Consider the following 16,027-nt stretch of genomic DNA (forward strand, 5'->3'; position numbering starts at 1 on the left):
TTGATTTTAAATACTTTTTCCTTTTTTTCCTGAAGCTACATGTAAGACATAAATGAAATGCTCACTATCTCTTACCGTATTTAACTTACGATTGATTTCCACTTGCAATTAAAACCTGCTCAGGATTTCACTGTCACACAGAGTCAGTTTTTTGTCCTCGTCTTCCAGATGTTGTCTCTCCTTGTGAGCTTGGTTCCCAGGTTCTTCATCCCGACTTTCTGAACAAGATGGACTGTTAGCAGAGTTAAAACTCCAAATGTTCCTTGCTAACTCGACAGTGAATTGATCAGAACCCCACGTGGGTCGTTCGATTCAATACAAACAGAATTGGTCACTCCAAACGTCATCTCTGGGCCAATTCAGTGCATATTGTTTCCATTCCAATGCCCAGATAAGGAACACAGGCTCCCTAAAGCCTGTTCAGAACTCGTCTCTGCCAAGGGAGAGGGATTGAATCTGAAACCTTCTGTTCTTTGACAAATTCCAGGCTGCGAGCCACATGGAAATCCCAACGTAATGCAAAATAAATCAACTGTCACCAAAAAAATAAATTGGACTGAGTGGCGATCTTTCAGCATGTTGAACTTAAAACTCCATTCAGGCACAGTTGGTATAGATAAAACCTTCAGCACTTCACAACAAAACCTTGCTTTGGACTGAGCAGGAGTGGCGTTTGGTTCAATAATGATCTTGCCGAGGTAGAGAGGAGCAGCGATTGTTGGAGGATCTGCTGAAGTACAGGTGGGGATTCTGAAATAGGAAATGGGGACAGTGCAATCCCAAAATATTCCCTCAAGTATGTTAGCAAGGACTAACTAGCTCGAATATCCATAATGACCAGAGATATACAGGTTAGCACGACAAATAAATGTACTTTTAGTTGTGAAGGAGCACTAAAACGATTGGATGCATTATTCAAGTACAGAACGTAGCTTAAGAAAGTAATTAGAAAAGTAAAGAGGGTACACGGGTATACTCTGGCTGGTAAAAGCACTGAAAATCGGAAGATATTCTAGAGGATACAAACCAGCGAACTACAGGCCAGGGAGTCCCAAGACAGTGTATGGAAACACAGAGCAGCTTCACAAGAGGGTTGCCTGTGTTAGAAGATTGAAGTTATAGAACATAGAACACTACAGCACAACCAAGCCCTTCGACCCACAAGTTGTGCCGATCATATCCATACCTACCAGGCCTATGTGTAACTCCCAATCTCATTAGATCCCATGTACTCATCCAGAAGTCTTTTAAAAGACCCCAGCGAGTTCGTCTCTACCACCACCGACGGCAGCCGATTCCACTCACTCACCACCCTCTGAGTGAAAAACTTACCCCTAACATCTCCCCTGTTCTTGCTCCCCAGCACCTTAAACCTGTGTCCTCTCATAGTGACCATTTCAGCCCTGGGAAATAGCCTCTGAGAATCCACCCTATCTGTTCCTCTCAACATTTTATACACTTCTATCAGGTCGCCTCTCAACCTTTGTCTCTCCAGGGAGAAGAGTCCCAGCTCCCTTAACCTATCTTCATAAGGCATGCCTCCCAATCCAGGCAACATCCTTGTAAATCTCCTCTGCACCCTTTCAATAGCCTCCACATCCTTCCTGTAGTGAGGCGACCAGAACTGCGCACAGTACTCCAAGTGGGGTCTGACAAGGGTCTTGTGAAAATAGAATTGAGAGGCTTGGATTGTTTTTACTGGAGCAACAATGACTGAGGGGTGACTTAATTTAGGCGTGCAAGATTATGAGGGCCATTGATCGAGTGGATAAGGAGCATCCGTTTCTATCCGTTCCCATTAATTGAAGGGTCAGAGGCAGGACGTGTGGGGAATGTGACCATTTTGTTTTACTTGGTGGTCGGTGATGGTCTGAAATCTACTTCCTGGAGGCTGGTAGAGGTGGGTTGTGTCACATCCTTTGTAAAGAATCTGGATGATTACTTGGTACATCATAACATGCATAGCTGTGAGCCAGATATTGAATTAGTTATGATATTAGTTGTCCCATGAACAGGTCGAAGAGCCTCATCTGTCTCGTATTATTCTCTGAAAATTCTTGTTCCACATTTTCACCACTGGATCAGGTTCGTTCAGTCAAACGGCCGAGAACTGCACATATTTGAGATTTAAATACATTGACCCACATGCTGACAACCTCCCCCATCCCCACACACAGAAATGTATCCACAGTTTTGACATATTTGTTGACCATTTAATGTGACAGAATGCTAAACACCCTGGTCTGCCAAGGACACAAAACATTAGCCAGCACTGGAAGCAGTATAGCTGGAAATATCAAATTGCAAAGAGTTATTCCGTGGAGAGTTTCAGTGCAGGGAGATGTAAATTGACACGATTTAGATTGAAAATGGATGGAATAATGTCTTTTATTAAACGATAAAATGTGGAAGCTGAAAAATATTCTGATATTTCACAGCTGGATTCACACAGTACACACAGCAATGTCTCTGATATTCTGGAATTGCTGCCAATGTGGTTAATCTCAGTACGGAAACTGCTTTCATGATTTAATGTTAATCTGGTCACTCTCATCAAAACAGGGTCAACATTTCTGTACAATGTGAGTGAATGGTAAGTTCAAAGAGCTCAGGTTAAAGGTTTAAAATAACCAGTGACTTTTCTGTTGCTGCTTTGGGAGTGTCAGTGGAATGTAGCTCACAGTAAAGTGGGAACAATTGTTTTGGGAAATAATTGGAGATTATTGAGAGCTTCCTGCATTCTGGAAATGTGTGTGAGCTATTCAGAGATTGGAAATGATGGATGAATAAAGATACAGTTCTTTGTTAGTTTGATGAGATTGTCACCCCTGAAGATTCACCAGTTCCAGGAATGATTAAACAATGTCTATCATTCAAATTCTTCAGACAGGTGAAAAACGCGAGAGAAGAACTGAATCCACAAACACTGACACAGACAGTATCCGAAACTTCATGTTTGAATGTGAAGGGGCTGATTGAAATAAACACGAGGCCACACTGGGGTGCTGAGCAATTTAATTCCTGCTTTTCCTAAACTAATAAAAATGTGATGAAACATTCCTTGGATAAAGCACTCCATCTCCCTTCACACTCTACCCCTCACTCACTCTCTCACTTACTCTTGCCCTTACTCTCTCCCCTTCATTCTCCCTCCTGACTCTCACTTCCTCATTGAGTCTACTTTTCTCCCCCTCACCTCTCTCTTCACTCAATCTATCTCCCATTGCGCTCTCTTCTCACTCTCTCCCCTTACACTCTCCTTCCTCTGTCTCCCTCATTCATTCACCTTCTCTCCCCCTCAGAATGCCTTCCCCCTCTCTCTTCACTCAATCTATCTCCCATTGCGCTCTCTCCCAGTCATTCCCTCTTCCCCCCGACTCACTCTCCCTCATTCACCCACCTTCTCTCACTACTCCTGCCCCTTCTCTCCCCTCTTCATTCAATCTATCTCCCAATGCTCCCTCCCTTCACTTTCACCCCTCCCTATCTCTCCCCTCACTCTATCTACCCTCATGATCCCTCCCCCCACTCTATCTGTCCCTTACAATATCTCCTGTTCAGTCACCGCATCTCACACTATTCTTCTAAAATCTTCCCCCACACTCTCTCCCCTATACTCTCAGTGTCTCCCCCTCACTGACATCACCCTTTCTCCCTCAGCCTCTTGTCCTATCATTCCCACCCCATTCCCCCCCTCACTCACACCAGCTCGCTCCATTCCTGACACACTCTCCCCATCCCTCTCTCACACCCTGTCCTCTTGCTCTCTCCTCTGTCTCTCCCCATCACTCTCTCCTCATCAGCTCCCCTCACCATCTCTCCTCCTCATTCACTCTGAATTTATTCCTTCCTCACTTCCTTCCCTCACACTATCTCCCATCACCCTCTCCCCACACCCTCACTCTTCACCGACCCTCCCCCTCACATGTTCTGCTTACTGTCTCTCTCATTGATTGTATTTAAGACAGGTATAGACAGGCAGTTGATTGGAACGGTGGGAGAATGGGGTTGAGAAAGTTATCAGCTGTGATTAAATGACGGAGGAGACTCGATGAGCAGAACAGCTGAATTCTGCTCCTGTATCTTACGGTCTTTTTAGTTTCACTCTCACTGTTAGCTGCAGTATTTATCCTAGTCCCCCACTCTTTATTAGCTTGTGCATGTATTAGTTTCAGGAGTGCAGTGATTACCAATTAGCATTGAACATAAAAAAATGCAATATTTAATTACAAATACCTACAGTGATACAGATGATAACATGAGGAATATCCATTACAATTATAGAGCAGCAGCATTAACCCTTTCTCTTTCAAAACTCAATAACATAGATCATGTCACATATTGAGCAGTATTCAGTTAAAACTAGTACAGACCAGACAACACAATAAAGTGAGTTTAAATTTTAATAATAGATGATGTGAATAGTTTGTTCTGAAGAAATAATACTAATTTGAAAGTGATTAATTCATAGTCTTTGAAGAATTTCCCTGACTCAATGTGACTCTTTTAATGGTATAGAATATCTCTCCAGTTTTTAACGCTGACATCTGCAACTGCAGATGGATGAAAAACAACAATCTGACAAACCCCAGGTAATATCTGTCACGGTCAAATAAACAGTTTGATAAATAATGGTCATATCTGACATCATGCATCTGCCCTGAGATATTTGGGACAATCCAAAATAAATCATACATTCAGAAATTAAATAAAGCTGAGGTGAGTGTGCAGGGACAGAGTGAAATTGTGAATTCTAGCTTTCTGTGCTATAGCTCTGCTTCTGCTCAGTGAGATATAAGGAACAAGGAAAGAGGAAACTGTATTTCCGAGGCTCCGATCCCGTCCAGTGCTGCCCCAGTGTTCATTTGTTATTTTCGGTCTAGGGACGTCCGTTTCAGAGGAAATGTTATCACTGTTGTCTAAATTAAATTTCATTTGTTTATGGGGTGCTGAGAATTTATTAACCGCTGTAATGCATGGGTTTGTGATGTGTGTTGTGTGTATTTAAGAGAGATTCTGTGTTTCCCTCTGAAGTCTCTCTGTGTGTCAATACGTGGGTAAGAGTGTGGACTTGTCTGGCTTTGTATGTGTGTGTTTCAGGGAGTGTGTATCTCTGTGACCTGGAACTTGTGTGTGAGTTTGTCAGTGTGTGAATGTGTGTTGGTGTCAGTTTGTGTCTGTGTGTATCTGTGTGTGTGTTTGGAGGGATGTGTGTAGGATGCACAGATGTGTGTATGTGTATGATTATGTATCTGTATGTTTGGTTCCATGAATGTGTCACTGTGTCTCTGTGTGAAAGTGAATGTGTGTGTGTGAGATTATGCTTGTGGTTGTATGTTTTTTGTCAGTGCCTCTGTGTGATTGAGATTATAAATCAGAAACATATTCCACCTTTGGTTTGGAAACACTTTAATCAACCTGTGCATTTGGGATTTTAACAGTTCCAGAAATAATTGAATTAACATTTACCGTGTGTGTGTGTGTGTGTGTGTGCGGGTGTATATGTATGTGTGTGTGCGTGTTGTGGGTGAAGGAATCAACACCCTGCTTCACCAGAGTTAACACTGAAACTTTCCCAGGTAAATCTGTGGGAACTTGTGTTGATGTTGATAATTGGCAGGTTTGGATTCCAATGGAAATGCTCTCTGTATCAACCTGTGGAATTGTAAAGCAAAAGGAAAAGGGGAATAGTTTGTTTGGAAATTATTTTCTGTTCGAGCACGGACAAAATTGATGAACGGTTGTAATTGTGTCTCAAAATGTTTGTATTTCCAATTTTCAAAGTATCAGTCTGTGAGGTTGAGACAATTATCTGGGAAATATTAAAAGATCCATTAGTAAGATCCACTGTGGAAGATTAAACACTGAATGTCTGACACAGGAATTACAGAGTGCAGCACAGTTTACCCACTCCCATTCTGAATGGGATTAGTGTCTAATAACTGCACCAAATATACACATTACAGTCTGAGATCATCCCCAATGACAATCTCCAGACAATATCTCCCATAGGGAATGAGGGAACAGAGTTCATGTACAGTATCTGGTGATAAAAGGGTTAATTCACCAGCCGAGGTTCCTGCTGTAAACTCCAATCCCTGTCAATATTGTTCAATATTCACACTGCAGTAACCGGTTCCCAGATGCAGACATGGGACTGACTGAACTTGTCTGAGGCTCACAAAGAGCAGCGCCTGCAGTAGGTGTGAGCCACCAGCAGATGGTGGCATTGTGTGACTTTAATCCCCAGATAGTGAAAGAGGTTTTGAGGAGAGGCTGGTGGAGCCTTTAATTCATTCACAGAGACAGAGAGGAAACTCTGACAAGATTGACCAATCTGTCCTCTGCTGGGTACTGTCAGAATCACACACACTGTTCCCTCTCTCTGGAGAATGATCTCTGCTGCTCCATTTTGAAAGGAGGGTGAAGACTCTGTTGCTGAGAACACTGACAACACATTGCTGCTTAAACAATGGTTTGCAGCAATCTTTCCTTCAATGTGGAGACTAAAACTACAACAGTTTTCCAGCTGGGAAACCAGGTAAGCAGGGAAATCACTGCCAGGCCGGAGGGGCTGATGGAATAGGGAGGGAGAGGGGCAGGAATGAAGGGTTTGGAAGGAGCTGTCGAAGATCTTCACAATTCAGGATTTCACTGTAACCGGTGGAGCAGCAATGTTCAGAGATTGAAATGTTCACAGTTTCACTGTCAGTCCCGATCTGACTCCCCGCAGTGACTCCAGCTGTCGCGCTCCATTTGAACTGAACCAATTTCCCCTCAGCCTGAAACAGATTAAAGATGAAACAGGAAATAAACAGATTGAACAACAGGGTAAATAACAGGAGACTGGAGTTAATGGGACAAATCTTCTGGTTTCTGGATCACCAGAGACCCAGACACACAACTGAAGATGAGCATCGGGACCCTGTGGATGTCCTGACACACTGATCTACCTGGGAATTGTCCCAGAGGTAGTAACTACTATTGGGGAAGTCCCCTGCTGCAGTTAGAGTCAGAGACTTGGGACAGATCCACAAAATTTACCTGGATAGTTACTCAGGTAATGTTAGACAGCTCACCACCTGGGCTAATACCTGAATAGCACAACCGAGTCCCCCAATCACTTCCCACTGATCCCCCATACTACACCTCCCACAATCTGACTAGACCCACTCATCCCTACCTCCCCTCCAGCCTGGCCACCTCCCATGAGCCCTTAAACTAATCGGACTGACCCTCCCAACTTGGCCTCATCCTGAGCCAACCTCTCCTCACCTGACATAGAAACACAGAAGATCGGAGCAGGAGGAGGCCATTTGGCCCTTCGAACCTGCTCCACCATCCATCACCATCATGTCTGATCGTCCAACTCAATAGCCTCATCCTGCTTTCTCCCCATAACCTTTGATCCTGTTCACCCCAAGTGCTCTATCCAGCTGCCTCTTGAATACATTCTTGACTAAACCTCTGACTTAAACTCATTCCCCCAGAACCAACCCCACCCCACTACCCTCTTCAAAGCTATTAACCAATCCCAACCCCCCACCACACAACCACATCTGTTTAGACCCCAACAACATGACCAACTCCCAGTCACCATCCAAACTCCCGATTAACCCTCCAACCCAACACAATACAACTCATCCACTCCCCCGACACCCAGAACTAATCCTCCAACCTCTCCCCAGCTCCCTGACTAACCATTCATCCAGCTACACACCAACCCATTCACTCCCCCCATCAACTAACACGGAGCTCCCCGGGGTCACTGTGCTGTAAATAGGGTGTGTGCTCTCTCTTCCCCGACTCTGCGCTGACGGAGCTCCCCGGGGTCACTGTGCTGTAAATAGGGTGTGTGCTCTCTCTTCCCCGACTCTGCTCTGATGGATCTCCCCGGGGTCACTGTGCTGTAAATAGGGTGTGTGCTCTCTCTTCCCCGACTCTGCTCTGACGGGGCTCCCCGGGGTCACTGTGCTGTAAATAGGGTGTGTGCTCTCTCTTCCCCGACTCTGCTCTGACGGAGCTCCCCGGGGTCACTGTGCTGTAAATAGGGTGTGTGCTCTCTCTTCCCCGACTCTGCTCTGACTGAGCTCCCGGGGGTCACTGTGCTGTAAATAGGGTGTGTGCTCTCTCTTCCCCGACTCTGCTCTGACGGAGTTCCCCGGGGTCACTGTGCTGTAAATAGGGTGTGTGCTCTCTCTTCCCCGACTCTGCTCTGATGGAGTTCCCCGGGGTCACTGTGCTGTAAATAGGGTGTGTGCTCTCTCTTCCCCGACTCTGCTCTGATGGAGTTCCCCGGGGTCACTGTGCTGTAAATAGGGTGTGTGCTCTCTCTTCCCCGACTCTGCTCTGACGGATCTCCCCGGGGTCACTGTGCTGTAAATAGGGTGTGTGCTCTCTCTTCCCCGACTCTGCTCTGACGGAGCTCCCCGGGGTCACTGTGCTGTAAATAGGGTGTGTGCTCTCTCTTCCCCGACTCTGCTCTGATGGAGCTCCCCGGGGTCACTGTGCTGTAAATAGGGTGTGTGCTCTCTCTTCCCCGACTCTGCTCTGATGGATCTCCCCGGGGTCACTGTGCTGTAAATAGGGTGTGTGCTCTCTCTTCCCCGACTCTGCTCTGATGGAGCTCCCCGGGGTCACTGTGCTGTAAATAGGGTGTGTGCTCTCTCTTCCCCGACTCTGCTCTGACGGAGCTCCCCGGGGTCACTGTGCTGTAAATAGGGTGTGTGCTCTCTCTTCCCCGACTCTGCTCTGATGGAGCTCCCCGGGGTCACTGTGCTGTAGATTCTGGAAGAAATATGCAGCAGTTTCAGGTTGGGGGGAATTTTCACACATACCGGCAATCTGCTAACCATTGCTGCTGCTTGGAAGATTCAGGCCCATTTATATTTTAAATCCATTTATATTTTCATTATTACACTAAAAATTAACACAAACACTCACAAGATCCATTCCAGACTCCTGCAGGTCAGTATGAGGCGGCGGAGAGCCGGGACAGATTGATCTGTGAAGGAGTTTGATCCCAGGTTCAGACCCCTCAGTGACTGGTTTGTACAGAGAGCGGAGGCGAGATCCTCAGCACAAGAATCTGTGACAGCGTTACTATACAGACTGGAGATCAGAGAGAGAAATAACAGGAATCAGGCTCATTCCCCAGTGTTTTATATAATACTGTTAATAACAATAATAATGTATTGTGGGAGACATTCCAAAAACAGAGCTTGCATTTCTGTAGAATGAGGAAATACTCAATGCTGAAAATGAAATATAAATAAACTGGAAATGTTCAGCAGGTTAGGGAAATATTTGTGAAGAGAGAAACAGGGGTAAATTTTGAGCTTCCATTGGAACTGGGAACTGGCAGTGAATTGACAGGTTTGAAGGGACAGCGGTGGGTGGCTGGGGATGAAACAAAGAAAGGACAAACTGGAATTACAGGAGTGATTAAATGGTAAAAGTGGTGATGGGACAGGACCATAATCACAGGATCCCCATGTCCTTACTCGGAGTGGCTCGGGAGGGACATGGGATGGTCAGTGGTTTGGGAATGCAGTTTGTGGTGAGGGTGAAGATAATGGCTGTGATTTTCCCAGAAGCTGTGAATTCCCAACATGGGGATTGGAAATGGGTGGTGTGTCTGTGTGGGCAGGATAGGCAGAGTTATGAAGGTGATATTGTCAGAGGCGGACAATTAACGGCTGGCAGGCAGGGGGAGCTGCCCACTGAGGCAGCCTGGGCAGGGGACAGTCCCGGTTCAGGCAATGCTGGCACCATCTCCAAAGGCAGCCAGCAGGACTTTCAAACACAGCAGCTCTGGAGGGAGCAGCGAGGGAGCTCTGCTTACTGAATGAGGGGCTGAAATGTCAGAAAGCAGAGCAAGGGTTGCTCCCCAACCACTAATTCCTCCCTGGAGGGACTCCTCCCGGCTGCTCAGGCTCAGAGGGAGGTCCTGTTCCCTCAGGATGGGAGGAGGTTATCCCATCATTACAAGCCAGTCTGGATGGAGATTGCTGGGAGGTGAGCAGGTTTCAGACACGTGGTTACAGTGTGGAAAAGGATCAGTGTCCTGATGTGTTCTGACACGGTGAGTGCAGCACAGCCTGGTATGTGAATAAGGATGAGAGGGAAATTGTAGAAAGAACATCTCCACCCAGACACTGGCAATGCAAAGGCAGCAGCATTGACTGTCAGAGACATGTCCGTTAGGCTGGCACCAGCATAGGCTAGAGCAGGGTTCACCAACATATTCACTGGGCAAACACATGGCAATGTTTTTCTCACTCAAGGGGCCAATGAGTAAATTTCAGAATGATCAAGTTTGGCACAGCAGAAATTTCAATTAAAAACTAAACTGAGATATGAAAAGAAACAACTTGCTGAGCACAATAATGAGGAATAAATAAAGATGATGATTAGAGTTTAATCCTCATCAATCACAAATTGTTTCTCTCCCACATTTGCTGCAGTTTGGCTCAAAAACCCATCAGCAGCAAACATGGGAAAGAAACGGCATGTGATTGGAGCAGCTCCATACAGATTCTTCCATTCAAACTGAACTGTGTGACTGAGATTCTGGAAACTCGCTCCGGGGGCCGCACTGAGGGGCTTCGAGGGTCACATTCACCCCTTGGTCCACACGTTGGACAACCCTGGGCTAGAGCATGTGTTTGATGGTGATGAACAATTTGTGTGTTTGGAAAGAGAACAAACATCATCAGGGAATGAGTGAAGAAGAGTGGAGACATCCAGGTCTTACCATCCTTACACCAATGGAAGATGAAGTGCTGGATCAGGAAGGCCTGGGGGCAGAGTGGGTCATTACTGCTGGTGAGATGGGTTGAGTGGGTGGCCTAATGAATGGGCACAGGAGAGTGTCTGGTGAGGACAAAACATAGAGCTTGTGTATCCATCACTGGTCACAGAGAGCAGTCTGAAGGACGTATTGGGATAAGAACAAAATAACTAGGAGCAGCAGAAGGCCATTCAGCCCCTCGAGCAGACTCCATCACGGCTGATCTAATTGTAGTCACAACTTTTCCCCACTCGCTCCCTGTAACCCTTATTCACTCCTCAATCCAAAATCATTCCTAACTCAGCCTTGAATATATTCAATGACTCTGCCTCCACTAGTCTCCAGGGAAGAGAATTCCACTGACCAGCAACCATCTAAAAAATAAATTCTCCTCATCTCAGTCTTAAGGGACTGACAATTACATTTGAAAATCTGTCCCCTTGTTCTGGTCTCTCTGACAAGAGGAAACAACCTCTCAGCAACCACTCTGTCTCATCCCCTCAATGCGATCACCTTTTAATCTTCTGAACTTTCACACATTTTGCTCCAATCTTCTCAAAATGTCCTCGTAAAATAAACCTCTCCATCCCAGGAATCATCCAAGTGAACTTTCTCTGAACTGGTTCTAATACAATTCTATCCTTAAGGTAAATAGCTCAACACTATACACAATAGCCCAGTTGTGTTCTAATGAAGGACGTGTAAAACTGCAGCAAAACCTTCTTACTCTTACCTTCCATTCCTATTGCAATAAGAATGTTAAGAAACAGGAGCAGGAATCATCCATTCTGTCCTTCAAATCCACTCCATCATTCAATGTGACCATGGCTGATCCTCTGCTTCAACACCATTTCCAACATTATCCCTGCATTCCTTGATTCACCAGCATTCTAATGGGAAACAAATACCCCTCATCTCATAAATAACTGCCCCTTATTCTCAGACTGTGTCCCAGGTTTCAGACCCTCCAGCAAGGGGAAACATCCTTTCTGCATCTGGTCTATTGAACTCTGTAAAATAGTGTAGGTTTGAATAAGTTCAGCTATCATTCTTCTAAAGGCCTGAGAATAAAGTGTTTTTGTTCCTCAGAGGACAACCCATCTGTCCCTGGACCTATTTTAGTGAACCTTCTTTACATGCCAAGTACATCTTTGCTTCAGTCAGGAGACCAAAACAGTCCACAATACTCCAGGTTGGTCTTAGCAAGGCTGCATATAATTACAGGAAGACATCTTTTTCCTCAACTCAAATCCTCTTAGAATAATGGCTAACATACCATTTGTTATCTTAACTGCTCTCATCTTCACTTACAGTTCCTCATGGACAAGGACAAAATATCTTTATCATGGTGAATCCATCTACCATGCATATCATAGAACATAGAACATAGAACACTACAGCACAAACAGGCCCTTCGGCCCACAAGTTGCGCCGACCACATCACCTACCAACCTACAGACCTATCTATAACCCTCAATCTCATTAAACCCCATATACTCATCCAGAAGTCTTTTAAAAGACCCCAGCGAGTTCGCCTCCACCACCACTGACGGCAGCCGATTCCATTCACTCACCACCCTCTGAGTGAAAAACTTACCCCTAACATCACTTCTGAACCTCCCTCCCCGCACCTTAAATCTGTGTCCTCTCGTAGCGACCATTTCAAACCGGGGAAATAGCCTCTGAGAGTCCACCCTATCTATTCCTCTCAACATTTTGTAAACTTCTATCAGGTCGCCTCTCAACCTTCGTCTCTCCAGGGAAAAGAGTCCCAGCTCCCTCAACCTAACTTCATAAGGCATGCCTCCCAGTCCAGGCAACATCCTTGTAAATCTCCTCTGCACCCTTTCAATAGCTTCTACGTCTTTCCTATAGTGAGGCGACCAGAACTGCGCACAATACTCCAAATGAGGCCTGACAAGGGTCTTATAAAGTTCCAGCATTACCTCCCGACTCCTAAACTCAATCCCTCGATTAATGAAGGCCAGTACACCATACGCCTTCTTGACCACCTCCTCCACCTGCGAGGCCGATTTAAGAGTCCTGTGGACCCGGACCCCAAGATCCTTCTGCTCCTCAACACTACTCAGACTTCTGCCCTTAATAGTGTACTCGTTCATCCCGTTGGTTCTGCCAAAATGGACGACAACACATTTATCCGTGTTGAAGTCCATCTGCCACTTCTCCGCCCAGTCCTGCATCCTATCTATGTCCTGCTGCAACTTTTGCCATCCTTCCAGATCATCCACAACACCACCGACCTTCGTGTCATCAGCGAACTTACTTACCCATCCCTCCACTTCCTCATTCAGGTCATTTATGAAAATGACAAACAACAAGGGTCCCAGAACAGATCCTTGAGGCACTCCGCTGGTGACTGACCTCCATTCCGAAAAAGCCCCATCCACAACCACTCTCTGCCTTCTGCAGGCAAGCCAGTTCTGGATCCACAAGGCCAAAGGCCCTTGGATCCCATGCCCTCTCACCTTCTCAAGAAGTCTTGCATGGGGGACCTTATCAAACGCCTTGCTGAAGTCCATGTACACTACGTCCACGGCACTTCCTTCGTCAACGTGTTCAGTCACATTATCGAAGAACTCAACTAGGCTTGTAAGGCACGACCTGCCCTTGACAAATCCATGCTGACTATTCCTGATCATGTCAAACCTCTCCAAATGTTCGTAAATCTTGTCCCTCAGAAGCCTCTCCATCAGCTTACCAACCACTGAGGTCAGACTCACCGGTCGGTAATTTCCCGGGCTATCTCTGTTCCCTTTCTTAAAAATAGGAACTACATCCGCAATCCTCCAATCCTCTGGAACCTCTCCCGTCTCCATTGACGACGCAAAGATCATCGCCAGGGGCTCTGCAATCTCTTCCCTCGCCTCCCACAGTATCCTGGGGTACATCCCATCTGGTCCCGGCGACTTATCTACCTTGATAGAATTCAAAAGTTCCAACACATCCTCCTCCTTAATATTCACGTACTCAATCCTTTCCATCTGCTGCAAATCCATAACAAAATCTCCCAGATCGGCTTCCACCGTGAATACTGAGGCGAAGTACTCGTTAAGCACCTCCGCCATTTCTTCTGGTTCCACACAAACCTTTCCCCCCTCACCTTTTATCGGTCCTATCCCTTCTCTTCTTATCCTTTTACCTTTCACATATTTATAGAAGGCCTTGGGATTCTCCTTAATCTTACTCGCCAAGGTCTTCTCATGACCCCTTCTGGCTCTCCTAATTTCCCTTTTAAGTTCCCTCCTACAGTCCTTATACTTATATCTTTGGAGTTGTCTCAATGTCAGTTTTATTTTCTGACAAAATTAGATAACCTTAAATTTTTCCACCTTGTCATCCAGCTGGGAAACATTTGTCCACTCCCTGAGCCTCTCCACATCCCCTTCAAACATCATTGCATCCTCCTCACAATTCAGATTTCCACATGGTTTTCTATTCATCACAAATTTGGAAATATTATATTTGATCCCCACATCCATATCATTGATATAGATTCTGAATAGCTGAGACCCAAACACTGATCCCTGCCGTACTCCACTAGTTAGAGGCTGTCAATCCAAAAATAACCCATTTATTCCAACTCCTTGTTTCTGTCCACTAACCAGTTCTCAATCCACGCTGGGATATTTCATCCAATCCCATATGCTCCAATTTTCTTTAATAACCTCTCGTGTGTGAATCATCCAACTGAAGAAACCCCAGTGTAGGATACACTCGGATGGAGTATTTTACCAAGATCCACTCCCCACAACATCACAATTTACTGGGGCTAATCCACCTAACCTACACATCTTGGGACAGTAAGGGCAATTTTATCATGGTGAATCCATCTACCATGCATATCTTTGGAGTGTGAGAGGAAACCGGAGCACCCAGAGGAAACACACACTGACACTGGGAGAATGGAGAAACTCCACACAGTCACCCAAGGCTGGAATTGAACCCGGCCCCCGGCTGTGATACAATAATGCTAACCACTGTGTCACCGTGCCAGTCTTTCATAAATCCATGTTGGCCCTGTCTAATCCTGCCATTAATTTTGAAGTGTTCTGTTCTCACTTCCTTTATTATAGATTATTATAGGATCTTCCATACTCTCACTGTCAGACTAATAGACCTGCAGTTGCCCGGTTTCCTGTAACCCCACATATTTACGCTGCTAATCCCCCCACCTACACATCTTGGACACTAACAGGCAATTTAACACGGCCAATCCACCTAACCTACACATTTTTTGGACTGTGGGAGCAGCCGGTGGAACCCATACAGATACGGGGAGAACGTGAAAACTCCACAGACTGGAATGAATCTGGGTCCCTGACACTGTGAGGCAGCAGTGCCAATCCCAGTGCCACATCTTCACTTAATCTAATACAATCCTTGAATTAGTAACAGTTGGAACACTTCTGCTGCTGTTTTTTCTAATGAAAGGAATCTATTTTTGTTGGAAACACCACACATTTACACATCACCATGTCTAAAACAGCTTGTTTTGTGATTGGCTCTGGAACATGGTTCTCTAGGAAATTACTTGAATACATTCTGTGAACTAATCTTCTATTCAACTTTTGACAATCTGAGTGATTTATACAGTTAATGGAAGAACCCATAGGAGCACTGACCTACAGAGGGATCTGTGTGTACAAGTCTACAGATCCCTAAAATGGTAACACAGGTGGATGAGGTGGTCAAGAAGGCAGACAGCATTGACTGGGGCATCGAGTATAAAAGTTGGCAAGTTATGTTACAGCTGTGTGAAACTTTGGTTGGCCACATTTGAATATTGTTTACAGTTCTGTTTGCCACAATACCAGAAGGATGGGGATGCTTTGGAGAGGGTGTAAAGAAGGTTCACCAGAATGTCGCCTGGTCAAGGGGGGGTTAAGTTTTGAGGAGAGGTTGGATAAACACGGATTGTTTTCATTACAAAAAGGGAGGCTGAGGGGTGACCTGATGGAGGTGTACACAATTATGGAAAACTTTTCACACAGAGGGTGGTGGGTGCCTTGAATGCACTGCCAATGGAGGTGATGGAAGCAGGCATGTTACCAATGTCCAACATGTATCTTTATAGATACATGAACAGGAGATAAACAGAGGAATATAAATTGGGCAGTAAGTACTGGGTCTGAATAGGGATTAGGAGTCAGGCTTGGTGGGCCGAAGGGCCTGTTACTGTGTTCTGTGGCTCTTTGTTCTTCTTCATGGATGAAG

General features: G+C 45.5%; 1 protein-coding gene across 1 annotated transcript in view; it reads right to left on the reverse strand.

Moving 5' to 3' along the window:
• Positions 1 to 6,694: 6,694 nt before the first annotated feature.
• LOC145337961 (NACHT, LRR and PYD domains-containing protein 3-like) overlaps positions 6,695 to 16,027 on the reverse strand; it is an 88,949-nt gene continuing 79,616 nt past the window's right edge. The window contains exons 11-12 of the mRNA XM_080182740.1: positions 8,944 to 9,111; positions 6,695 to 6,782 (exon numbers count right to left, since the gene is read on the reverse strand). Of these exons, the coding sequence (XP_080038866.1) occupies positions 6,695 to 6,782; positions 8,944 to 9,111 (256 nt within the window). The remainder of the gene's footprint in view (positions 6,783 to 8,943; positions 9,112 to 16,027) is intronic.

The sequence above is a fragment of the Carcharhinus amblyrhynchos genome, unplaced genomic scaffold, assembly GCF_965287045.1.
Source record: "Carcharhinus amblyrhynchos unplaced genomic scaffold, sCarAmb.v2.hapA scaffold_86, whole genome shotgun sequence".
In the NCBI taxonomy this organism is placed as follows: domain Eukaryota; kingdom Metazoa; phylum Chordata; class Chondrichthyes; order Carcharhiniformes; family Carcharhinidae; genus Carcharhinus; species Carcharhinus amblyrhynchos.